This window comes from Bactrocera neohumeralis, chromosome 5, assembly GCF_024586455.1.
Source record: "Bactrocera neohumeralis isolate Rockhampton chromosome 5, APGP_CSIRO_Bneo_wtdbg2-racon-allhic-juicebox.fasta_v2, whole genome shotgun sequence".
Classification (NCBI taxonomy): domain Eukaryota; kingdom Metazoa; phylum Arthropoda; class Insecta; order Diptera; family Tephritidae; genus Bactrocera; species Bactrocera neohumeralis.
This window is the reverse complement of record NC_065922.1, coordinates 33,869,198-33,896,861: the sequence shown is the minus strand read 5'-3', so window position 1 is coordinate 33,896,861 and position 27,664 is coordinate 33,869,198. Positions and strand designations below refer to the sequence as shown.

At 37.6% G+C, this 27,664-nt stretch overlaps 1 protein-coding gene across 2 annotated transcripts in view; it reads right to left on the bottom strand.

Annotated features, from left to right (window-relative positions):
* The window catches only part of LOC126759517 (serine/threonine-protein kinase tousled-like 2), a 202,098-nt gene that overhangs the window by 71,950 nt on the left and 102,484 nt on the right, over positions 1-27,664 (bottom strand). The window contains exon 1 of one of the 2 annotated variants that reach the window (XM_050474352.1): positions 7,174-7,243. The exons of the other annotated variant lie outside the window; for it this stretch is intronic. Coding sequence (XP_050330309.1) covers positions 7,174-7,188 — 15 coding nt within the window. The 5' untranslated portion in view covers positions 7,189-7,243. Of the gene's footprint in view, positions 1-7,173; positions 7,244-27,664 lie in introns of those variants that run through there. 2 annotated transcript variants of the gene reach the window in all.

Below are 27,664 nucleotides of genomic sequence, written 5' to 3'. Positions count from 1 at the left end.
CTGCACAACTAGCGGATCCAGAATTTCTTAATTAAAAATTGTCCTCAAACATATTTTTAGCAATGATGTTACTTTGTAAGTTCGAATGAATGGTTTTTCAAATTAGATTAAATTAAATTGAAGAAAAGTTTTTCATTAAGTATGCATTCAAATAATTAAGTACCTATTGTGACCACTAAGGAATCGATTCGAATGTTACAAAACCTTCAAAGAGGGCCGAGGGATTGTTGAAGACGACCTTCGACCTCTTCAACTCATGAAAATATTAAAAGAGTGAAGGATGTGGTGTTGAAAATTTTCAAGCAAGTGTTAGAGAGATGACTAGAGAGCTCAACATCTCCTGCGAGTCCCTTCGAATGATTTTTGGGTATGAAACGCGTTCCTGCTCGACTCGTTCCGGTAAAGATGAATTTTTTTTCAAAAAGAGTATCGTAAACAGGTATCTTGGGACACACTTGATCGTGCGAATTCCTATCCCACATTCATGGAGAGCACTGTCCATAAGATTATGGGTTTATAAGTTTGACATGCAAACAGGTCAACAGTCATCGGAATGGAGGGAAAAATAGAGCCGAAACCAAAACGCCACACCAAAGCCGCTCAAAAATCAAGGGAATGCTCATTGTTTTTTTCTATATTCGTGCTTTAGTGCATCATGAATTTGTTCCCAAGGGACAGCCGGTCAATTGGAATTATATTTGGCCGTTTGCGTGAAAACTACCGTCGAAAACGGCCAGAATTGTGGAAGAACAATTCAGGGATTTTACACGATGCTAATAACCATCGCATCGAGCCACGATTGTGACCGAATTTAAAGCCAAAAACGCAATAAATACCATCGATCAACCACCCCATTCATCAGATTTGGCTCAGTGTGATTTTTTCTTGTTTCCCAAACTGAAATTGCCGCTCCGTGGAAACCGTTTTCAGTCGATCGAAGATATAAAACAAAATTAGCTGAAGGCCATGTGAGTCTGGAAAAATCGTTGGCATAAATGTATAACATCTGATGGGGATTACATTGAAAGCGACAAAATAAGTATTAATGAATAATTAAATATTTTGGGTTTTATTTACAATTTTCGAGTACTTTTTTGTCACAGTGTATATACAATGTTGTATTCTTACTCAAAATGGTATTCTCGGCTCTAGGTATAATAAACAGGTAGCCTTATCCTTAATTCTCTTTATACGAATATAAAAATCTCTGACTTCAGATTCAGAACCTCAAAAGTGATTTCAAATCACAGGGAAACTTTAATAAATGACACCCTCGTGCAACCAGAGCAGAAAATATCTGTAGCTTCAGCAAAAATAATTGCATGTAACTTTTTGTTTTTGAAATCTTCATATTAATCGCATTTAACACCATACCTTCGACAATCAGTTGAATATACTGAAACGGAGTCATATTTTGAGCAGGCCATCTCCAAAACTCTCAAGTCAACATATGATTGCGAAAAACTCCTCAGCTTCGCCTGGCATCTGTACATAAGCCCGCATCGGTTGAGTTTATTATCTCTTCAAAAATGTTTTAGCAGTCAAAGAAGACTTCGTATGTACTGTATAAGAAGAATACATACAGTATGAAAATTTAAGTATCACTTACTATATTATTATTTATTTGGAAAGCACTCAAATAAATATTGAACAATTATTAGAACATATTTAAAAAAATTCAGAGTAATAGTCAAATGAGGGTACATAAATAGATTTAGTATCCCTACTTAAGTATATGTATTTGTTTATTTGAATTTGCGTAAATCAGCGCAACTACACTCCACGTGTGTATGTATGTGTGCGCTTAGTTTAATTTCTAACTGGAATTGCCTATAGCAAGTTTGAGGCAGCAAGCAGCGCGCTACAGCAGTTCTGACGTGCGGGGCGTATGAGTAACGCCGCCATCATGCGACCAACCAGGCACAACCAACCAATCAACGCATAACTACAAACGCAGCGCTTTCAAGCAACACAGCAAATGCGTTGACTACAGACGCGTGTATACCTTTCGCTAGCCGTGTGCCCACGCATGATAACGCTAGACCGAAAACTGGGTAGATATATACACCGGATGTGGCAGCGCGCGCGACGACCGTGCGGCCAGCGCCTATACAAATGAATATGCTCCTACAGAGTCACACACACGCACGTAAACATACGTGGATGCTGACAGAAACGCGCTTATTAGATATGCCTGCCGCCACGCCAATCTTCTGCGCTTGCTGTTGATGATGTTGTTGTTGTTGCAGAGCAAGTTGCTCGTTGTTTTGCCGTTAGGCGAAACTATTCGGCTGATATCCTTTTGATGGTTGCAGCAGCATTGCGACGCACCACACGAACGATAGCGACGAATAGTTTTAGTCGCTGCTTTGAATTGGACCAGGAAGCACTCTACACACACACACATGCATGCATTGGATGGCGTAGGAGAAAGGCCCCGAGTTGTTGTGTATAGAGAAGTGAGTGTTAGTTTGCGCTAACTTATTTGTAAGTACGAGTTGCTACGCAATGCAAGGGATGGCTGCAACGACGACGACGACTGCATCGGCGGCTGTAACTGCGTTTTGCGACAGGTAAACGACAAGCCGACAGAAATTCGGTTGTTGACTACACAGCTAACACCCGTACATATGCATGCGTACACAAACACATTTTCATATATACATATATATGAATATACGCTTGTATGTCGTAAGTGCACTACTACACAGTTACATACATATATCTACAATCGTAGGTAGGTAGGTGGTATATGCATGCAGCTATAGTTCATATGCTTTGGTTGGTTAGCTAGCTATTTGACTGTTTGGCTGCTGATGAGTCGCGGCTGCCTTGTAGCTTTGTTACGAAAATCAATAAACCAGCCAGCGATGTATGCATTGCCAACAGCAGGAACCGTCCAGGCGGTGGCACAGCTTTGCTTAGGCGCGCCACCTGTGGTGGGGGGAGGGGTAGCAGCAGCAGATTGCGTGCAAGTAAGCAACCAACCACTAAATAGGATATGAATCTATTTTCTCGACAAATTCCGTGTCATGCTCTCTTTTCGCAGCGATTCCTACGCGACGAGTGTGCAGCGCCGGAGTTATACTGAAAAAGTTGTTCATGTTTTTATGCCAGCACATAATTGAAAATTTATTGTTGAACAACTTTCAGATAATATAATCGACACGCGCCTCGATTTTATAGTACTCAAACTCAATTGGTTTCATAAATGGTTGTCGGATTTAAGTCATAAACTCATAAAGTCGGCGAAAAAATCGGGAAATTGAATACAAAGGGATTCTTTATGAGTACACATCATGAAAGATGTTTAGAGACGATTTTTTACTCCGTCGGATTTGAATTTAATGTTCTTCTTTACTGGCGTAGACACCGCTTACGCGATTATAGCCGAGTTAACAACTGCGCGCCAGTCGTTTCTTCTTTCGCTACGTGGCGCCAATTGGATATTCCAAGCGAAGCCAGGTCCTTCTCCTACCAAAGACAATAATCCATGCCGAATTTCGTGAAGATGCCTTAATAAATCAAAAAAAAAAAATTCATACGAGAACTGGATTTTTATTGATCAGTTTGTATGGGAGCTATATGCTATAGGGGTCCGATCTGAAAACAAGTTGTTCAGAGATTATTGCTTTGTCTTGGGCAATATTAATATCTCAACAATTTGAACGGAGATTTCAGCGTGCTGTCTTTTGTTCGGATTTTAGCGTTGTCTTGGATATACATGCTAAAGTTTGTGAAAATATTTTATCGAATAAAAAAGTTTTCCATACAAGCCTTGGATTACGATCGATTAATTTGTATGGCAGCTATATTCTTTAGTGGTCCGATATCGGCGATTTCGACAAATGAGCAGCTTCTTAAAGAGAAAACGACGTCTGTGAAATTTCAGATCAATAACTCAAAAACTAATGGGCTAAATCGACCTTCTTTCTGGGTGCTATCAACTTCGAGGCAAATGTCGAGTAGGGAAATGACGAATCGACTGTAGCTGTCAGTTTATCTCTGTCGAATAAAGCCATTTGCGTTAGCCGGAATCATCTCTGATGGAATACTTTTGACAGTTAGTGACGAAACAATTTACAGGCGATCGGAGGAGTACATATTTTCGCAAGAAATTCAAAGAGCTGTTACTAGCGAATAAAGTTATGTTTCTTGTTTAAGGATTTGTGTTGTGGACCACAAATAACTGCTGAAACATAAGCTGTTGTGGTCAAATAAGTCCAAAATCCAAGAGACTTAAGAATATTTTTTCAACTCACAAAATTTACAATAAAAGCGACTTGAAGACTATTTAGTCACTTTAAGGTGTATTAATGGTGTATTAGGAAGCTATTTCTTTAATTCTACTAAATTTGCAAATTAGGCATTTGTGGAAACAAAATGGTTTAACCATGTGAAAATATTGCATAACAGCCGCGTGCTTAGTACGTCAAACTAATGCGAAAGGATTTATGCCGAGGAAAATATATTATACTCAAATTGTCAAAATATGCAAATATGTACACAACTTTAGCTTTGTGTGTATATATGTATAAAGAAACAGAGAAACTGAAGATAATAATAAAAAAACAACAATTTTTCAGCCATAAAAGGCATAATAGAAGGCACTCACCAAACAGTGACAACCTCTCAGGATCGATAATGCCAACAGCTAACGTCAGCGATACTAGTAGTAAAAGCCATAAAGATATATGTACAAAATTACATATAACAGTGGTTATATACCGTATATGTATGTATGTATATTTGTATATAAAATATCAATAAGTTCATATGTATACATATTCACTTAACGTTAAATTGACACGCGTGGTCTCTTTATGCATTATTTATCTAGGTATATATATGTACATATGTACATACATATATATGCCTATTTACAGACGCGAGCACATGCAAGTGAACAGGCTACATATTTTTTTCTTTTGTTATAAAAAACTATGTGATTTTCGCTGGGTTTCATTATAAACTCTATCTAAAATAGTATTTTTTTTAAATTAAATAAAAATAGTAATTTTTATATTGATAATTATTAACTGTAATAGAAAAAAAAAAACAAGAAAAAACCTAAACTTCGGTTGCTCAGAAGCTATACTAGCCTTTAGAAATAAAGTTGCCATAAAAAGCTTGATTTTGATCGGTCAGCTTGTATGGCAACCACATGATATAGCGATCCTGATCTGAATAATACGTTCGGAGAGCATCCATTTCAAATTTCATGAAGATATTTCGTCAAATATAAAAGTTTTTCATACTAGAACTTAACAGCTATATGTTATAGTGATCCGATCTTGAAAATTATTTCGGATATGGTGGCGTTCCCTTCAAAAACAATCCATACCAAATTTCAAGAAGATATTTTGTCAAATAAAAAAGTTTTTCATACTAAAACTATATTTTTAACGTTCAGTTTGTATGGTCCGATCTTTAAAATTATTTCGGATATGGTGACGTTGCATTCAACAATAATCCATGCCAAACTTCGTGAGGATATCTTGACAAATAAAGAGGTTTTCCATACAAGAACTTGCTTTTGCTCCAATAGTCCAATTTTGACGGTGACGAAATGAGCATCTTTTTGAGGAGAAATGGACGTGAGCAAAATTTTAGACAGATATTTCAAAAACTGAGGGACTAATTCGCATACTGTATACTGTAGTCATAAAAGCCGATATCATGGCATTGCCAATCAAAATAAGCTAAGCCGACCTACGCTCTTTTACCGAAATTTAACATAGGCGCTTTCGTATACAGTCAGCATCAAAAAAAAGTATACAACACTTGCTTATTACAGTGCTTTTTTGATGTCAGAAATTTTTTTTTTTTAAATTTTTGTTAATAGCTTTTGTTGTTGAAAAATTTTGTTTTTGTTTTTCTATAAACTCTAAGAGTATTAAATACCATTTTAAAAACTAAAAATTGTTATATTATATCACTTAGCAAAAACTTAAATAAAACAAGCCATGTAGTAAGCAAATGTTGTACACTTACTTTTGACTCTGACTGTACATCTGCACTTTCATATTCGCGCCCATACAGTATATAGTATTTAAGTATTACCTTTATCTCTTCTTCCCATATGTGTCATGTATTTAATATTTTATATGGCAACATCAGCCAAACTCAAACCAACCAATTAACAGCGAATACAGAAATAATATAAAAGGCAAAATGAAAGAAAAACACCACAAAATTGCAAAAACAAAGGAGAAAAAAACGTATAAAGTACACTCATACTTAGTGATACTTGTGCTCATGTAAAAATATGCGGACATCTTGTGATTGTTGCAAAGTTGGTCGGAACGAAACATAACATATGCGCCTACATACATACCAACATACGTGTAAGTGGCTGGTGACGGAGGAGTTTTATGACAAAATCCACAAGCTCACTTAATGTTCGTATCTGCGAAAATGCCACACACTGATGACTCAACGATATTTTATAGACCAAATTCTATGTTTGCCCAGAACCGAAATGTTGCCAGCGTAAATACAATGAGATTGCAACCTTGCGTTGTCATTGGCATATATTATATTAACACAAGCTAACTGTAAAAGTATATAAAAACGTGTAGAGAAGCTAAAAGACATGCTTTAAGTAGCGAATTTCGGAAGTATTTGCACGAAACTGGTTAACTAGACGAGTCGGTGTCTTCCAAGGGGCCAATTTACGGTACAAATGTCTGTATACTATTTTGAAAAAAGTGTTGTGAGCACGTAACTATGTACCACTCGTGGGGCAGTTGGTACTAAATTCATTCGCAGCCAAATCGAAAAATAGTTTTCGAAACACTCTAGCAAGCATTTTGAACTACCGTGTCTGCTTCCAGCAAGAAAAAGTTTTCGATATTGTATACCCAATAGCCAAACAAAAGCGTTTTATAAGCAGATAGGAACTACGGACATATAGGAAACATCATACATATTTTCCCAGATTTAAGTTCATTAAAAATTCTAAAAAAAACCTTACTTCGCTGAAAACATCATATTCTTTATAAAATTAATATGTTTAATCAAAGCAAATTCTCGAGAAGTACATTTCATCGAATGTGTTTCAGTTAAGCGATAACTTAAATATATTATATTCAATTTTATTTTTTTACAAAATATTGCAAATAAAATTGTAAGTATAATAATAAACATGAAAACAAGTTCATTTATACTCACACAGTACATATACATTTTGGCTTGTTGGTTTCCAGGTTTAATGCAACAACAGTTGAAAAATTTTTCTTACCTAAAAAGAAAAAAGCATTATTAAAAAAAATATTCTAAAATAAATACAAGTTTTTATTTGAAAATAAAGTATTAAATATTAATTTTCCTTTTGTAAGCAAAGATTGCTTCGTTAAACGCAAATTTTAGGGTTAGGTAACCCCAGTTCTCTACCTCAAGTGTACAAATGTAAGTATGTATATGGATTTACACAAGAAGAAAGAAAAATAAAACGTTAACTTCGGCTACATCGAAGTTATAATATCCTGCACAGTTGCATTTCTGTTAGCATAAAGGGTATAAAAAGATCTTTATTTTGATTATGAACGGTGAGTTTGCGTGTGAGCTAGTAGCATAGTGGTCCGATCTGAACAATATGTTTCGAGATTATAGCTTTTCCTTTGATAATAATCCATGCCAAATTTTATAATTACATCTTCTTGAATAAAAATTTTTCCATACAAAACAGGATTTGGAAATCGATCTTCTACCATACTACCCAAAACTAATCACTAATTCTGAATCACCGCAAAGCTAATACACTGTGTAAGCTGACGTTGAGCAATACCAAAAGCTCCGTCAGAATCGGGAAGGACCTCTCCGAGCCATTCGATACTAAGCGAGATTTCAGACAAGGAGACTTCTTATCGTGTGACTTCTTCAATCTATTGCTGGAGAAAATAATACGAGCTGCTCAAATAAACCGCGCCGTTACTTCTGCTTTCTCCAGATGGTAATAGGAAGCGAAGGGTATGGGTCTGGTTGTGAACGAGGACAAGACGAAATATCTCCTGTCACGACTTGGCTTCCACGTGGGTAATTTCGTCTAACCTCCAGGTTATGTCTTCTGAATTGATGAAAACACACCAACTCTGAGAGTATTCGACACTGTACCCGAAGAGGAAGACCTCCACTCAATTGGAAACACCAGATGGCGAGGAACCTGGCTACACTCTCCAATTGACGCCAAACAGCGAAAAGGAAGAACGACTGGCGTGCTGTTGTAAGCTCGGGTATAACCGCCTAAGCGGAGTATACGAAGAAGAAGAATTCTGAAACCTTGCTGATAATTCATATTCTGATCTTATAAAAGAACCGTATAGATGAGGACGAGCTGGAATCATTAAGTCACTTATCCAAATGCTATCCAGCTTTTGCTAGACTGAGGGTGAAACATGTCAGCAGACATACCTTCGGCGAACTGGGATTGATATAAATTTAGCAAATGAGTGGCATGCTCAAAACGTGAATCTTTAAGGATTTGTATTTTGCGTAATATTAACCTTTTATTTGTTAGGGTCCAGCAATGAATAAGTTTCAAGTGTGCCTTATAATCTATAAATCACTCATAATGACCACCTTAGAGAGAAAAGTTTTTCTTAGGATTTCGAATGAGAAGGTGCATGAGCTCTTCGGCAGTATGGATAAAGTGCGGTACAGCGGCTGTGTTGGCATGGCCATATCGCCAAAATGTATGTAGACCTGGCTAAACTTGAAATCTCCAACCGGCGCCATCTTGCGGTCGATGCTAAGACCGACACCTGGTTGTATGGCCAACCTGATGATGTTGAAGATCGATCTTATAACTAGCTTAAGGATAAGTAAGAAATGGAACTATCACATTTAATCGCTGGCTTCACAAGAGATAAATCATTTAAATGCATGCCATATTGGCTTGCTACAAGGTGCTTTCCAACGTAAACAGGACTTAAAAAAAAACAGAACAAATTTTTTTTTTCGGCAAAATCAATATAGTCTCCTTCTGCTTCAATACAGTTTTTGCATGGTCCAACAGCATGTCGAACGAGTGTTTTAGCTCATTCGTCGGTATGGCTGCCAGCATGCCGGTGCAAGCCTTTTGAATGGCCTCTACGTCTGCATAACGCTTTCCTTTCATGGGCAAATGCATTTTTCCGAAAAGGAAGAAGTCGCACGGTGCCATATCAGGTGAATACGGGGAGTGGTTAATGGTTAAAATATGATTTTTGGTCAAATAATCGTCCTTCGAATGCTGGATTCTGAGTAATTTTTGGTGCAGAACAAACCGTGCACACACCTTTCGTAAGAGAAAATGTTCGGTCGGTGCGATAAATCGATGTTTTGGAGATGCCCAATTCCATTTCCATGAATTTCAGTGATGATTTCGGCTGATTTTTGATGAATTCACGCACAGTTTCGATGGAATTTCCGGTGATCACGGATTTTGATTGACCCACATGTTGATCGTTATGGTCTCACGACCACTTTGAAAACGTTGAAACCACTAGCGCACTCTGCTACGGGATAGGCAATCACCGCCATAAACTTGTTTCATCAATTGAAACGTTTCCGTAAAAGTTTTACCAATTTTAAAACACAATTTAATGTTGGCTTTTTGTTCGAAGCTCGTTTTCGCACCGATAACACAAACATACTGACACTTAAAACGCAATAACTTCACTTCCAATTGATAAAATGTCATGAAATTCTCACCGGACAATCGATACAGATAGCAGATTCTAACGCACCAGTCGACATAGTATATAGATTGTACCACCAGGTGGCACTAGATTCAATGAGTCCTGTTTACTTTGGGACACACCTTGTATATCTGTAGTCTGTATAGTCGTCTACAGTAATGAGATTAACCAGCCAGAGTAAAGAGGTTATCAGAACCGCCGAAGTTAACGAAAAACAGTTTCCTTTTCTTATCAGGTTATTAAGAGTCACCGATCAGGTTCGAAGTCAGTTTGGCCAACAAAGCATAATCATGGTCTTATCAAATCATTCTGAAGTAGTCAAATTGATAGTTTAGGTTTCACCTGTGGTTATGTAAAACGAGTTTCATATCGCTATAAAACTTTGTAGACTTCTCCTATTTGATTATGCGATTTCTAGAGCAACCACTTTTAAAAACCTTAAGAATGTTACTATTCGAGAGGTGATCTTCTTCTAAGCAAACTTTAAGATAATGCCTCAATGCAGCTTGCTTGGAGATCTGATAAGCTAGAAAAGCCAGTAGAGACAGTTGATATGGTATAAGTTACAAAATAAGTTACATTCTTCTTTTATGAATCATTTTTTGGCACTGCGGACCAAAGCAGCGGCGTGAAATTGAACTGGAGTAAAGGGCATAAATAACAATCGGTAAGCAAAATAAGAACTAATTCGAATTAGCAATGAAGCGCGGATCAACGAGTGACAAATGAGTGACGTAAAAGCAAAGTAACGAGTAAGTCAACTAAAAGAGCCATCTTACGGTCATAAAAACCCAAGAGAACCAAAAATATATTGTAAAATAGTACAACAGTAATAAAAGCTAATAGCACACACTGTGAGGTCGGAGCGCGAACAGCAACGACAAGCATACGCTCGGCTCGATGCCATGGCAAAATGTGGAAATGCTTAAAGCTCCAATGGTGTTGAGGAAAATTAAGCAAAAATAAATGTGTTTGTATGTAAGGTATGTATGTATGTATGCGGAGAAGGAATTTAAAAGCGGGATACAATGGAATACTTTTCTATGAAACGAAGAGTAATTGTTAATGTTATTCATACAAAAGTACATGTATATAAAATATATATGTATGTATGTGTAGTAATATGGAAAAAATGAGAGCGTAAGAATCCGTTGATTTCAAAAGCAACAATAACAATAACAAGTGCACTCAAACGAGCCACAACGACCCCAAAAATGCTTGACAGACGGGTTTGATAATACTCGTACTTTTTCCAGTGCCACAGCGAAAGCAAGCATAATATATAACTACATATATATGTATGTATTTAATGGAAAATGAAAATACAGTATGTAAGTAGTATGAAAAATAAATCAAGAAAGCGTATATAAAATGTGGTAGGAAATAGGAAGAATACTGTAAAGCACAGTAGAATGTTCCACAATAGTCAGTCAGGCGAAAATTTATGATGTCTACGAAAAATTCACATGACAACCCACACCATTATGCTGCCAACTACAAGCACCGAAAATCAGTCGAAGTAGAGGAAAGAGCCAGAGGGGAGCCGAAGTAGAAAAGAGAAAAATATAGGAAAACTCATGGTACTAGCGTTAACATCAGGCTAAAGTGTAACAACAAAAGTAAGAAAAATCTATCAACAGCATCAAACCATAACATAACATAATACACCCACTGTGGAAATTAACACCTATCACCAATGCCACCACTTGACTGCTGGGCCAACAACAAACCATTTATTTGCCGCCACCTACACCAAATATAATAATCCACCACTTGAGATGGGTTTTAGTCATGGATACCAACATTTCCGCCCAGTCACAAAGACTCAAATGAATACCTAGTTTGCCATTACACCCATCTTATCTGTTTTAATGTAACTTATTCACCACAAAATCCACATACATACATGCACATGTGTTTTTGTTGTTTTTTCGTTTTTTTATTTCTGTTATGCATATGTTTCTCTCTGGTGCAGGTCTGGGAGTTGGGGGCAATGAGTGTGGGCAAGCAAAATATTAAAATGTTAAATAAGAAAAACAACACACACACACATACACATGCGATTACTCACACATGCACACACAAACAAATACATTAAATAGACGTTCAAATCGATGCCTGTACGAGTCGTTGAGAGGTCGGGTGTGCGCTGTGTGGGAAAAGAAATATGTAAGAGTAATAACAGCCATTAAAGAAGAACAAAAATGAGCAAATGCGAAAAAGTTCTTGACTAGGGGATGGGCGGAAATGGAAGCAACACAGCACACAAATAAAGGACAGAACTTCGTTCGATTCGTCGAAGTATCAAAGCGCCAAAGCTCCAAAGCAGTAACTTTAACAAAATAATACTAAATAAAACAATAAGGAAGGTTAACTTCGGCTGCACCGAAGCTATAATACCCTACACAGGTGCATTTCTTATGGTATAAAATGTCATAAAAGATCTTTCTCTTGATTTGTAGCGGTCAGTTTGTATGGCAGCTATATGTTATAGTGGTATTCTGACAAAAGAGCAGCTTCTTGGCGAGAAAAGGACCTGTGAAAAATTTACTCAAATATCAAAAACTGAGGAATATCCCTATGCAAGTATATACATACAGACATGGACATGACTAAATCCACTCAGCTCGATAAGCTGATCATTTATAAATATAAAAACTCTATAAAGAATCCGACGTTCCCTTCTAGTTGCAAAAAAAAACTTCGCGGCAAACTTAATAAACCCTGTTCAGGGTATAAAAAGCATCAACAAACGTCAAGCACGAACCGTGAAAGAGCAAAAGCAATAAGAACACAGGCACGCGGCGGTTACAAACGAACACAGCTTACAACAAATCAAGACAGCCCACAAGCCCAACCAAATGGATAAGCATATGGCCCCACGGAAAACACCCCACCTTCACAAACCTCAAGCGAGTCAGCATAAAGTAGGCAGGCAACCAGTTAGGCAGCCAGCCAGCACGTCGTTTAGTGAGTCAGTGAATCAGAGAGTCAGCGTGTCAGCTACCTCATCCAACTGGGTAATATGGTTGAGATTACAATAACAACTGCGTTATATTAACATAGCACACGACGCTCAGATCATTTCAACTCGTCCTCAACTCGGTCGGCCAAATAAACCGACGAAGAGCAACAGCATAACAGAAATATATTTGTAAAATGACACAACGACGCAGCTAAAGCGGGCGTAGGCCGAGGGTGATGAGTACCGAGTATAATAGCAAAAACGACAGGAATATTATAAAATAATACAAGTAATATAATCGGTCGGTATGTCTGTGAATTTTGTAAGCATTTGACACGAGCAGCAGCAACCGGATGGAAATGCACGAACAAGCAGCGCCGCGGTATCAACCATTGCCATCGTCATCGCCAACGTCCTCGTTTACGTCCTTGCCACTAGTGCGCGTCGCTCTCCTCCCGCTCAGAGCTCAGTAATGCTCGTAAAGTCTATTAGGATTCCTAAAACGCAGACGGCAGCAAGCGTGCTGGTGGCTCTTTTGCCGAGTGTAGAGTTGCCATTTGCTTTCGTTTTTGCTTTTCGTTGAAGATGCTTTAATAAGCAATACCCTTATTGTTTATGAAATGACTGTTTTTGTTCTGAAAGGAGGGTTAATTTCATTTCCGTCAGTGTCGGGCCTCGTTATGGACGACCTTCGGCGGTCTCTTCAACTGATGAAACTATTAAAAAAAGTTAAGGTTATGGTGCTTTAAAATTGTCAGGCAGGTGTTAAATAGGTTGTAAGAGAAGTGGACATCTCTCGCGAGTCTGTTCGAATGATTTTGTTGGATATTTTGGGTAAGAAACGCATTATGGCTCGACTCGTCCCGAAAAAGGTGAATTAGTAACGTAAACAGGTCTCTTTGGACATGCTTGATCTAGAGAATTCCGATTCTAAATTTATAGAGAGCATTAGAAATGCCGATGAGACTTGAGTTTATGAGTTTGACAAACAAGTCAACTATCATCGGAATGGAGGGAAAAAACGAGCTGAAACCAAAAAAACCACGCCCAAAACCGCTCAAAAATCCAGGCGATGCTCATTGTTTTTTTGACATTCGTGATTTGGTTCATCATGAATTTCTTCCGGAGGGACGGACAGACGGTCATTAAGGAGTTCTATTTGGGCGTATTGAGACGTTTGCGTGAGAATATCCGTCGAAAACGGCCGGAATTGTGGAAGGAAAATTCATGGATTTTACACGATGATAATGCACAATCGCATCGAGCCACGATGATAATGACCGAATTTAAAGCCAAAAACGCAATGAATACGATAAAGCACTGTATTCACAAGATTTGGCTTCCGTGGCATTTTTTTAGTTCCCCAAACTCAAATTTCCGTGAAACCCGCTTTCAGTCGACCGAAGAGTTCACTGAAGGAGCTGAAGGCCATTCCAGCAGGTGCTAATGAAAAGGGTTTCGAAGACTGAAAAAATGGTTGGCATAAGTGTATTACATCTGGTGGGGATTACTTTGATAAATATTGATGGGGATTTTTAACTACTTTTGCTTTATTTACAATTTCAAAATATGTCTGAGGTTATCAAACCATTTTTTTTTATTTACGTTCTTCTGTTAGTTTTTGTCTTGACAAGAAGAGTGTAGTGGCACTTAAAATTGTAGTGTATTCATATCTTTTATCGAGAGTTTGAAACTGTTAATAAAATCATACTCTAAAATCGAATCATACATATTTACTTGTAAGTCCTTTCACTAATTTGTTGTAAGAACGGACGCTTATGGCAACTCTGGTTATTATCAAGACAGACAGCAATGAGCATGTCATTGTCGGGTCGTCGCCGCCGTCATCGTTTAGTCTCTACCAAGCTTATCAGCACATACAGATATACTACATATATACATATACATACATATATTTTGGTAGAGCTCCAAGCATTCGACAACTTGGTACGTACCACCCGTTTATACAGTTTCGAGGAGACAAGTAACGCTTAGCTGAGTTTTTGCAGGCAATTTAATAGAGTTCGTACATTTCAACTTCTGTTCGTTTTTCATGACGCTCTTTCTTGCAAGCTCCAACACTTGCAATAATTTACATAGAAAAAACGCAGCAAATAAATACGAAGGATGAAAAAATGAAATCAAAACTGAGAGTTTGAACTGGAGGAGGGAAACGTAACAGTCACACCGAAGGACACACAACGAAGTCATACAAAGAGAAAAGAAAAGGAAGCTTTAGCATGTGGAACATTTTAACTAACACAGCTTTAAGAGTGCCGTAGAGACGGATCGATATTTTGAAGTAGTGCTTTTAAAGTGTTTCAAAATATTTAAGTATAATTTAACTTTCATTTAATGGGGGAAATATTTTATTATAACGGGGTAATTTTGTAACAATTTCTTTATACAATCGTTACCTGCCTTTACCTTTGCGAGAACGCAATTTATATTTGTCGAGTAGCGAACTCGAAGTGCAGGCTGCAAAATTAAGTAATTTTCAGGCATTTTTTTGCAGGGTAGTGTACGTGTGCTCTCAACTCGTGACTCGCAATAGCAGCTCACCCGTGAAACCGGAAAAGGCAAATGCCAAACAAGGAAGCGACGGAAACACTGAAAGGTGTTTCAACTTACTTAGAAACGACTGTGTGTGTGTGTATGTGGGGTTTGTCAAGCCATATTCACCACTTAGCAATGCGTGCAATGTGGACAGCCACTAAGTGGAAGGCGAAGGCAAAAACCAAAAAAAAAAACCGAACAGCATACAAAAAGGAAACGAAAAATTAAATAAGGGAAAAATATACACACATACACATATGTATATATACAAAATAGTATAAAAGGCAATAGAAAGCAAAACAAACGAAGAAATCTCATTTAAAGCGCATAAAAATGAAATTTTGTGCAAATGAGTTTCGGGAAAAAATATAGTAAAAAGAAAAAAAAAAACAAAACCACAACTACCGAGACCATACGACAGACAGACGGATCGACTGAGCGAACAGCGAAAAAGGATTTATTTATTATTGCATTAACGTGACTGGCAAGTGTTGAGTTTAACTCTGTTTAGTGCTTTCATATAAATACATGTAAATATGTATGCGTGTGTATGTATGGCTGTGTGCAATAGCTGCTAGTATGCACTAGCATGAATGAGTGGGTATCAGCTTGCGGGCAGAAAAGGATACAGGATACATGTACATATACTCGTGTACACCAAGCTAACCGAAAATGACTACATAAGATGATGAGTGTGAAACACGGCGCTTGCAGTCAGCAGGGAGAGAAGAATGTAGGATAAAAACTGTCGGGTGGGCGGTTTGGTTGAAGGCGTGGACATGAAATATTTACACATAAAATTGCTGGGAATATTATAAAACTTTTGCACTCTCATGTAACCAAGTATAAAAGTGGTTTCTGTGTGTGTGTGTGCGTTTTCGTATGACTGTATTTTGCCATTCGCTTGAAACTGGAATACATTGTACATATGTACATATGTATGTATGTAGGAGCGTATGACAGCTGCGAGCTTTAACGTTTGCAGCAAAAAATGTATACTCGGTTGGCTGGAAGCGGTTAAAGGTGGCATAGCCGGGTATCAGCACAGTTAAGGTCGTCTGGCTTCGCCGTTTTTTCCATGGATACATAAGAAATGGAAATGTAACGATTGCACAAGTTGCTGAAAATACGTACATAAGTAACCAACTAAGTGCATTATGAAATTAGCTTGCTTAATTTGCGTTGTTTTCAACTTTAATAGCTCAGCAAGTGTTACTAATTTTAAAGATTTTGAAGTGGTTTTGAAATTATTTAAATTCAGTTAATAGTTAAGGTAGGAAGCAAATAAATAATTTATTATTAAATTTCAAAGATGGATAACACTTAGCATTCTTATTGCAGTATATAAAAACAACAAACACACATGGTCAAAATAATTAGTATATTTGTGGTTAAGTTTTATATGTTTGGTGAAGTAAATGAATGTAAGTCTGCCCTGCCTTTTCAATGATTATTTTAAAAATTTTTCAAAATAGAATTTTTTTCCTCTGAACTTTAAGAAAAAGTCTAGAGTTACGCAAATTCGAATTTAGGAGACCAAAGAAAGGTTTGAAAAATAAAGTATTAATTTCAGTTTTCTGTGCCCTAATTGATTTTGTCTTACTTTCTTCATTAGAATCGAGTATATCCGCCATTATTATCAATCACTTTTGAAATTCATTTTGGTATGCTAGATATACAGGCTCTTCCAGTAAGAGTAATATGATTTCTTAAAAAAAGCAAACACTACTTGTTAAAGTAATTCAAATATTTTTTAATTAATATGAAGTACAATCGATACAATAAGGAATACAACATCATTCAAATGGCCTCCACGACTTCTTTTGCAGGAACGAATTCGATGAGCACAATTTTAAGGAACTTTTCTACTAAATATATGTCATGAATAACACGTCCAATATTGACTTTTAAAGCTTGAATATAGTCTGGTTTATTGCTTAAGACCAATGACTTCAAATAACTCCAGTAGTCTAATGATGTTAAATCACAATTTCTTGGAAACCATTCAATGGCACAATTTCTCGAAATAGGCGAATCTTCAAAATTTTATCGCAATAATTCGGTTATTGCACGTGCTGTGTAGCACGTAGCCCCGCCTTGTTTCAAACAGCGGCCGAAAAATCATTTATCATCGTTCTATACCGCTCTCTATTGACAGTGACGTAATCACGAGCTTCAATTCGAAAGGAGTACGGCCGGATGATTGTACCAGAAAAAACCACACCAAACTGTCAATTTAGGTGAATGTAAAGGTTGTTCGGGAATAATTTGTGGATTTTCTTCGCACCTGAATCGACAGTTTTGTTTATTTACCGCATCGATCAGATGAGTCAGCGTCATCGGAGAGGATGATTCTCTTAAAAAAATCGTGATCGTTTTCAAATTTTTCAAGACAAAATCTACAAATCCACAAAATTTACGGTGGTCCAGTGGCTTCAGTTCTTGAGTGAGAACAATTTCATACGGATACAAGCCCAAATCCGTTCTCAGAATCTGCAATGTTGGGGTTTGAGACAGTACCAATTCTTAAGAACGTCTTGAAATCGACAAATTACTGGTCTTCAGCAACGCTTGCCTGAACGGCAGCAATATTTTCCTTAGACTTAGACTTAGAAATCATATTACCCCTATTAGAAAACTCAGTACATATGTTTGCGCACTTATCAATTGAAGTCTAACACCAGATTTTTACAAAAAAATACCAAAGCTGGACCTTATTTTGGAGTCCATTGTTTCAGCTCCCCCCCAAAGGTTTTCAATTGGATTTAAGGGGCTATACCAGTGTGACACTTAAAATTTATTTTTTTTTTGCTTTTTCGATCCTGTGAAATCGGCAAGGTCGTATCTTGAATAGTTTTTGAATGGCAGCGTTCTAAACAGCGACCGCTCAGAGGAGCAAACATATATAAGTGAAACTTTAAACGCGTTATTCTCGAAACGACATTTTTCAAAATTGCTGACATCATAACTCAACGAGAAATTGGCCGATCAACTTCAAATTAAAACTGGGTATAGTTGAATACATTTGCTATACAATAGACTACGATCTTTTTGATTGGTTGAAAATTGTCAATTTGGCATTAAAAAACGGCCATTTTTTTCGTAAAAAAACGATTTTTTTTTTTTAAATTACGCCATTTTCTTAATTTTTGATATTTTTCAAAGATCGCAGTTCATTGTATAGAAAATGTACATATTAAAGTTTACTAAACATTTTGAATTTTTTTGTTTCAGCTACTCATTCGACCGGAATCATGCCAGCAGTTGAGGCACTTTTTTTCGGCACTTCCGCAGACAGCGCATAACTCCGTTATTTTTCAATATTTTTTGTAAAAAAAACTTTTTTAATATAGCTAAAAAAATGCTTTATTAAGTCCATAGAACGTCGAAACATTCAATTTAGTACTTTCTTTTAAAAAAATTCACGAAAATCGCCTAATTTTTCATGCGTCACACTGGTATAGCCCCTTAAGTCGGCGACCATTGTTCCGGAACCAGTCTCTTTTTAACGGCGAGCAACGTCGACCTTTTTAAGGCTTTATGACAAATAATGCAGGAAATCAATGAAGAATATGGATCAAATATATCGTCGAAGACTGCTGGAAGACATTTAAACGGGGCACAACTTTTGGGCGCCTGAGTTGAAAAAATCCACTTCTGTCAAAGCGGCACATCCAAAATCGGTTACGTTTAGCGTAAACACATAGGGATAAATGCCTTACTTTTTGCAAAAATTTACTATAGACGGATGAATCGAAAATTAATAGAATGGTCCTAATGGGAAATGTACTGTTCATCGTCCTAAGGGTCAATTGTTGAATTCCAGGTACACAAAAAAGACGATAAAATACGCAGGCGGAAATATGATGATATGGGATGCCTTCCTGTAAACAGGGCTTAAAAAACAGAACAAATGGTTTTTCGGTATCAAAATTTAGATATTTTATTCAAAATGGTCTTTCCTTTAATTGCTTCAATACCCTTCACTGAACTTTTTGCATGATAATAACCCTAAAAAGCAGTCGAACGAGTCACAAAGCTTGACTTAACAAAGAAACAAGTAAGGAAGGGCTAAGTTCGGGTGTCACCGAACATTTTATACTCGAGCATGATAAAGTGATAATCGAGATTTCATTATCATGGGCAAATACATTTTTTCAAATACCGTAAGTGAAAAAGTCTTATTCCGCATCATCATTGGTTCCTAATATCATATATTATACAGAGAAGGTTAGATGGAATTAAAATGTGATTTTTGGTCAAATAAGGCGTCCTTCGAATGTTGGATTCATATTTTGTCAGTCAATTTGTGTTAAAAAATATTATATACCGAATTTCATTGAAAGCGGTCTAGTAGTTCCTGAGATATGGTTTTTGGTCCATAAGTGGGCGACGCCACGCCCATTTTCAATTTTCAAAAAAATCCTGGGTGCAGCTTTCTTTTGCCATTTCTTCCGTGAAATTTAGTGTTTCTGGCCTTTTTTGGTTAGTCGGTTAACGCACATAGCTATAGTAGTTTCCGAGATATGTACAAAAAACTTAGTAGGGGGCAGGGCCACGCCCACTTTAAAAAAAAAAAATTACGTCCAAACATGCCCCTCCCTAATGTGATTCTTTGTGCCAAATTTCACTTTAATATCTTTATTTATGGCTTAGTTATGACACTTGATAGGTTTTCGGTTTTCGCCATTTTAATGTGGGCGTGGTTGTGGGCTCGATTTTGCACCGATCTTACGACCTTAACCTTCTTATTTCAAGTCAAGAAATACGTGAAATTCTCACCACAGTTTCATCAAGATATCTCAGATTTTTACGCACCAGTCAGACTTGCATGGACGGACAGACGGACAGACAGACATCCGGATTTCAACTCTACTCGTCACCCTGATCACTTTAGTATATATAACCCTATATCTGACTCTTTTAGTTTTAGGACTTACAAACAACCGTTATGCGAACAAAACTAAAATACTCTCCTTAGGAAAAAAAATAAATGTTTATTTAGACATATTAGGAACGAAATGGAACAATTTTCTTTAAGTCCTGACCTTTTAGCCAATAGAAAACACAGGAACGGATTGTTAAAAATAAAATTACTGTTAAATATTACTACTAAAATTTTGAAGATTTATGGGAAGATATTAAGGAAGCTTGGTACTACATTCCAAAGAAAAGGTGCGAGAAGCTTGTAAAAAATATGGTGCGCAGAAGTGATGTTGTAATTGAAAATCTGGAATACAGAACCAAATATCAGAAACGTAAGCATATTATGACACCAAATCATTGATTAAATTTCACTAATTTCACATAAGTTTTGCAGGTTTGGTAAAATGTGCTATTTGCGTGACCATGGCTGTATATATTTCTGCGCTATTGAATAAAAAAAAAATTATCAAATTATTATCATTTTGCAAAACTTTTGGTTACATCAACCAAGAAATGAAGTTTGAAAATCCCACGGATTATTGAGAAATTGTTTTATAGCACAAAGAACACCAGGATATTTGAAAATATCTAACGAGCTGCGTCAAAAAAAACTTAAGGTGAAATTAAAAAAAAATTATTTTGAAATTTAATGTTAATCGCTTAACACCACGTGTCATTTATAAATTTATAACTTAAAAAAATTGCAATAATTTATAATTAATTTATTTTTTAATTTAATATATTTGTACAACGAAAATGCGTTCAACTTACATCTAAGCAGCATAGCTGGGCTATTTGTCGGCTGATAATTGCTTAATTGGATTTTTCAATTGTTCTTATACTTCTACAGCGCACTTTATTAATAAACTTTACACTTTCCTAATTAACTTTATATTTGCTTTAGTATTTGTTTATTTGTTTTATTTGATAGTATTTGCATAGAACACACGTGTAAATAGAGAATTGTTTTGCCGAGATTTGTTTTCAATCACTAATCACATTAGTTAGTATTATTAGACACTTGAGTTTTTGTACTGAACACCGTGGAGACAAGAAAATTTTTGTAGAAAAAAGAACGCAGAATTCTCGGTTGGACACGCACACGCACATGCAATGGCGAAAGTTCGATGAGAAATACACAAATGAATTTGCGTAGACACAAGAAGCAACAAAAAGCGGCAGCGTCCACTAACTTGGGCACACAACAAGAACAACAACAACAACAGAATAACAAAGAAGCGACAGCAGGATAATAACGACAAACGGACGCAATGCAAAGCGTCGACAAAAAGCCTGTCAAGCAGGCAGCCACGGGGACAATGGCACTGGCGGGCTCTTAGGCAACACGAACCTGCCACACCCAAAAATATTCGCACAATATTTTCGTACCAAATTTTTGTTTTTATTTTTGCTTTGCTTTGGTTTTTCTTTTGCCTTTACTTAGCGTTTGCAGTTATTTTTTGTTTGCTTGTCACTTAAGTTTTCGCTATAAAGTTTTTTTTTATTTATTTTTTCCTGTACTTTTGTGCGAAATGCTCGCGCTGCTTATGCTTCTTCGTATTTGCTTTCCTTTTGTTGTTGTACTTACGTTGTGTTGTATTATTGCTGCGTTTCTTATGCGTGTGCTGCTTTTTTGTGCTTGCGATTGCCTGCGATGCGCCTTGACGGTGCAACAACAACTGACAGTGCAGCATTGCAAGCGAGCAACAAGGTGGGTGGGTGGTTGTTTGGCTGTTGCAGGACCAGCGAGCTGATGCGGCAGTGACTGTCAGAGGAGAGAAGAGCAAGCGTGGGGTTAGTGGGTGGTGCGGTTGCTGAAAAGTGCAAGTCGAGAGTGGAGAGAGTGCACATGTGAATGAAGAAATTATAACATAATGGATAAGGAGATGAGCGACGTACAAAGACAAAATGATGGGAGGTGGGGGTTGAGGGTGTATATGAGCGCAGGGAAGGGGGTGGCTGCTTTCCGTTGGCATACATAAGTAATATGTTAAAAATGCAAAAGCGTGAAACTTTTAAAATACAAGTAATATGAAATGTTGCACCAACACACACATACACTCACCGTGCCACAAGCACACACAGCACGCATGTGCATGCTGTAGTAAGGCGGGTGTGAGCGTGTGCGGCAGGATATGCCTTGCATTGTAAGCCAAGCGAGCGCATAAAGACTATGCAACACGGAAGCAAACCGAAAAAATGTCCTAGGCAAGAGCCAAGTTTAGCACTGTACCCCGGCTCTGGCAGCGCTGCGTCATCTTAATTCAACTTCCAACAGCCACCCACCCATCCGCACACACAACGCTACATAGTTGCGGTTGTTGTTGTTGTTACTGTTGTTGCTTGTTACACGAGAGACCCGAAATGCCAAATATGCAACGCGTCGTGTTGCATGCAACACAACACAACAAGCTCGCATATATATTCAAATAACTGTGTGTGTGTGTATGTATGTAAGTACTTGCGTGTAGTTGTGCGCGCAAAAGTTTATAGCACCACACGCAACAAAAAAATTGAAGCAATACCAAAATATACCAAAACAAGTAGACGGAACGTTAAAGAGCATTCCGCGCGCGCGACTATGGCCAGCGAATTTTCGACTCCCCAACTCGAATGCGCCGACAATACTGAAATGTCCTCGACGATGACTACGTCGAGGCCGTGGCGTAGAAAAGCAGCAGCTACAATAACAACAACAACAACTAACGCAAGTGTAACAACAAGAAGAGCAGCGGCAGCAGCAGCAACAGCAAGCACAAAATAACACATTCACGTTAGCGACGTTAGCGGCGGCGGCGGCGGCAGCAACATTCGTGCAAATAAAGGCGGCAGCATTAGTGACAGCCACAAGGCGCACATACTCGAGCGCACTTACGAACACAGCTACCCAATAAGTAGCAAAGGTTGGACTTCTACGTTAAAGTTAGTCAAGGGATATTTACAGTTGGTTATTGTTGTTGCTGTAATGCAAATTGGAATCACTCTGTTGTTGTTGTTGCAATAAAAATTGGAACCACTTAGCGGTAAGTCCAGAAAACGGGCTATTTCTAACCAAGGGGAGAGTGGTGTTAAGTTAGTGGGTGTAGCGGGGAGCAAATACGTGGTTAGTGTCAAGCGGCGTCTCTTTGCATGCATGACAATGTTTAGTATGTCGGAGTATGTTCTGGTTAAGTAGGAGTTTAACCTATGCAATAGGTATCCAAAACGAAGTTGAATTAGGGTCACTTTGGTTTTACGCGGCAACTCGAGCTTACGGTCTGTGGTGGTAGGTGTTTTGACTCCAAGGGCGCCATTTCGGAAGTTTGTCGACGTAATACGTACAGAATGTTCTCTTGACGAATATGCGGGTTCCTTTACGAAGATGTTCGATTGGTGAGTTTAAAAGGCATCTCATGATAGTCCAAAGTGCGTTTTCTGTCTTGTCTAAACAAGTTCGTATATCTCATACAGCTCATCGCACTATAGAATGTGATATTTACCGTGGCCAAAGCGCAAAGAACCATAAATCTTCCGCGGAACCTTTCTCTCGAAAACGCGTAACGCCGACTCATCAGATGTTGTCATCGTCCATACCTCTGCACCATATAGCAGGGCGGGAATAATGAGCGAATTATAGAGTTTAGTTTTTGTTCTTCGAGAGAGAACTTTACTCCTCAAATGCCTACTTATTCCGAATTAGCACCTGTTGGCAAGAGTTATTCTGCGTGAGATTTCGAGGCTGACATTGTTGTTGCCGTTAATGCTGGTTCCAAGATAGACGAAATTATCTACGACTTCGAAGTTATGACGGTCAACAGTGACGTGACCAAGTCGCGAGTGCGAGACCACTGTTTTTTGATGACCGGAGATATTTTGTCTTGCCAGACCCATTTGCTTAACTGCCTTATACATTTTAGAGACAGCAGAACTAACGGCGCGGTTTGTTTTTACAACACTCTAATAGTTGCCACTCAGTGAGTTTATTCCGAAAATTCTTACTCACTTTGATATGTATTATTTTCAAGTATTGTTGTTGTGTTTTTGTTTTTATTAGCCCTATCGACCTTTTTAGATTTTGGCTTGACATAACAAGCCAGGTGCCCATGCTACGCCCGCACATTCTCAGCACGTATGAGGCACTAAGTTTCGTCACTGCTTCTAAAACTTGGTTACATCATCGGAGACGGACACTACAACAACGTTTTTTACCACCTACTCTTGCATTGATTACCTTATTCGCTGGAGCTTCAGCAACGGCTCTCACAACACGATCAACCTAACGAAGCCGCTGGATGTCTATTCGCTGAACAATGTCAATGGCGTGGTACATCTCATAGTCTGTCGTTTGTCCGGTTACAATAGAGGCCACCAATACGGAAAAAACCAAAAATCTTGTGAATAAGCGCTTAATGTGCCACCTCATTATTTGTCATAGTTCCGCGTCGTTCAGAAGCACGGTTTTCCGAGGCGGTTTTGTGGCTTTTTATTGGATTGGATTTTTACATGGTGGGTATAGCGTCCAACTTTCTGGGAAATTGGATAGCGCTGTACAAATGACTAACTCATTACTTGACGCGTCCTGAAATAACAACACAGAGGCGACAACTTGTTTTAAACAGAGTTCCCTGCTCTTCAATTCATACTCCTGAAAATAACCTGAAGCTTTAAGTTTTCGAGATATTTTTTTCCGTGCAACAGCAGTCCACAAAACCTTTCATTACACCATTAAAAATCAAATGCTCCACAAACGAATACCGCTCAAAAATGTTTACTGGGTATGCCGAATGCAGTGCCATTCGACTTGAGTGACGAGCGCATAAATGCCACCGAAAAATAGAGCAAAGAAAATGAAAATCGGGAAAAATGCCATAATGGAAAGTAAAAGAAGCCTTATAAAGCAGAACAATCAACATACAACAAGGATATGCAGGAGTGAGAGGATGAGAGTGTGCCTGTGGGTGTAAGGAGACCACAGAAAGTGGCAGCAGCAAAGCGTTAGCCGCAGTATGTTGTGCACGCAATAATACGTACCACAACAACAACAACAAAAACGACATTTGTGTAAGTCTGTTTGTAAATCGCGAGCACAAGAGGAAATAACTGTAATACTTTAAAAAGTGGTGGAAAATCGAACGCACGAGCACACTGAAACAACAAAAACAACACTGCAACGAAGGCTTGAAAGGATTAAGCGATGAACCGAAAGTACATATAAATAATTATGAGATGACACGATACCTGTAAAAACATAAACACACCTGGATTTCTTAGAAGTAATTGCGAACTAGTGATTTGACTAGTTAAAGTAAGAGTAGAAAACTGAACGAAGTATATTTGCTGGTGGTAGTTGTTCACCGGTGAAGTAAAGCAATTTTGTACGCTGTCTGTAATGCTGTAAATAGATTGTATATTACGAAGAATTGTCATTATCTTAAATAAAAGGGTGACCACCCAAACTTCACTTTTCTTATAACTTTTTCCGAAATAAGTAATTGAATACTTTCGTTGGATACTTATTCTGGAAATCTCCGGATGCTTACTAGATACTAGCAACATATTCTTCTTCTTCTTCTTGATTGGCGTAGACACCGTTGGCAACATATTACTTCATTTAAATTATAAAAAAGAGATCCTTTATAGAAATGGGCAAATACAAGATATTCTAAATGAAAAAAAGTCAGACGCCGCTAATGTTGAGAATATAGTATCTTCTAGACGTTTTATAGTATTTTCTTTTACTCTAGCTTAAGGCCAGAAGAAGGGAATTCTCATCGAGGATTGTTATCTTGTCGCATTGAGGGTCCTCAGTCCACATAATACAATATGGTAGGTCGTAGCGTCTACTCACATGTAGCTCAGTTACTGGCGGTGCCTTACAAGTTTCGAAGCTAAAACAAACGCAAGCGGCTCGGGTTATAAATTTGTATATTTTTATGTCAGGTTCGTAGCCCAAGATACCAGCCCTATCAACGAACTAGGAAACGCATTTTTTTGAATATTACTGCAACCAATAATAACACGAATAATAAAAAAACCCGTCTTATGTGAAGTTTAAATGTCTGCTAAACTTCGATACCACTGAAAAAATTTCGGAATTTACAATGTGATATAATATTCTAGTTCCGATTTTCCAGATTACATTTACTTCAACTAGATTCAGAATCTCAAAATCCACTACTATTTTAATGACTTTACATATGGCACATCGTAATAAGAAAAGCTTTGAAAAATTCACATTTTTCAAAAAATCCCTCAGGAGATGGGAGGGCTTACAGAACAATGTGATCTTGTGTTTTTAGTAAAACATGGGGATTATTGGAGCCTTATTTTAATAAAACAAAGATCTCCATTTTCAAATGGTACTTCTGAAGTTATTTTCGGACTATGTGCCTATCTTCACTAGTACTTACAATCTGGATGGGCAGAGTTGAAGTTTTATGTTATTCAATTATCTGATCACAGCACGCTGTTCTTTATAATCATGCACTATTGAGTCGAAACTTGTTGACATTTTTATTGAATGAGTTTATAGCCACTATGAACACGTGCCGTTTATTAATGTATCACGGGAAAATAGTACTATCTCATGGACCTTTTTCACTTCTTCACTGCTAGGAGGCTAAAAATTCCCACTGTTAAAGTCACAGCGACAATAATATAGATAGATCGGAACATTTTTGTCAATGACGCTGAAATTTCGACAGTGAACAATTTTAAAATTCTCAATTCCCAAATCGTTAGGCGACAGTACCTGGGATAAGGACAAGAAAACTTTTCTGGCCGATCAGCTTTAATTACGCAGCCCCACAATATGTTTGCTTCGTCGCCACGCACTCCGGAATATCTCGGATGTCTCTTGATTTTACCGTCGAACACCTCCATAACAAGGCTTGGCCTGCCTGCTTCTTGTTAAATGCGATAATACACTCATATCTAAGTAGGGTTTTTTTTTTAGATTTTGCACTTTTACCCAAACAAGGCTCTCGTACTCACTGCAACAACAACAACCTGTCGTTTACTTTTGGACAGATTGACATAAACAATATTGGCTATAGACGAACAGTAAGTTTGTAAGATTGCAAGGTCTCTTCCCGAACAAAGTAATAATATCATTGCAAAGTGGAAAACAACGACGACCATTTTTCAGGATAGCTATGGGGCTACATGGGTTTACAGGTTTCAAAAAAATAGACGTTTTTTATTGTCTTATTAAATTCTACAACACCTCTAGAATATTCTCCTAAATTTTCAAGTTGGTTCGAATAATAGTTTCAGAGATACAACTTTGAGAACATGTATGTATATGAACATGTCGTTGGCGCGTATTTTTTAAGGGAGGTCACCGGAAGTGGCGTCGCAATGACCAAGTTTAAACTCTTTTTTTCCAAAAATTTCAGAATTACTTTGTTAATGTTTGTAACAGTAAAAAATTCTAATAAAATATTTCTCTTTTAATTTGAGAAAAAAATTGTTGAAAAAAGGGAATTTTTTACCTGAGGAAATATATACATATCCATATATTGTTATATTATACATATAGAGTTTAGAGATTATTGTT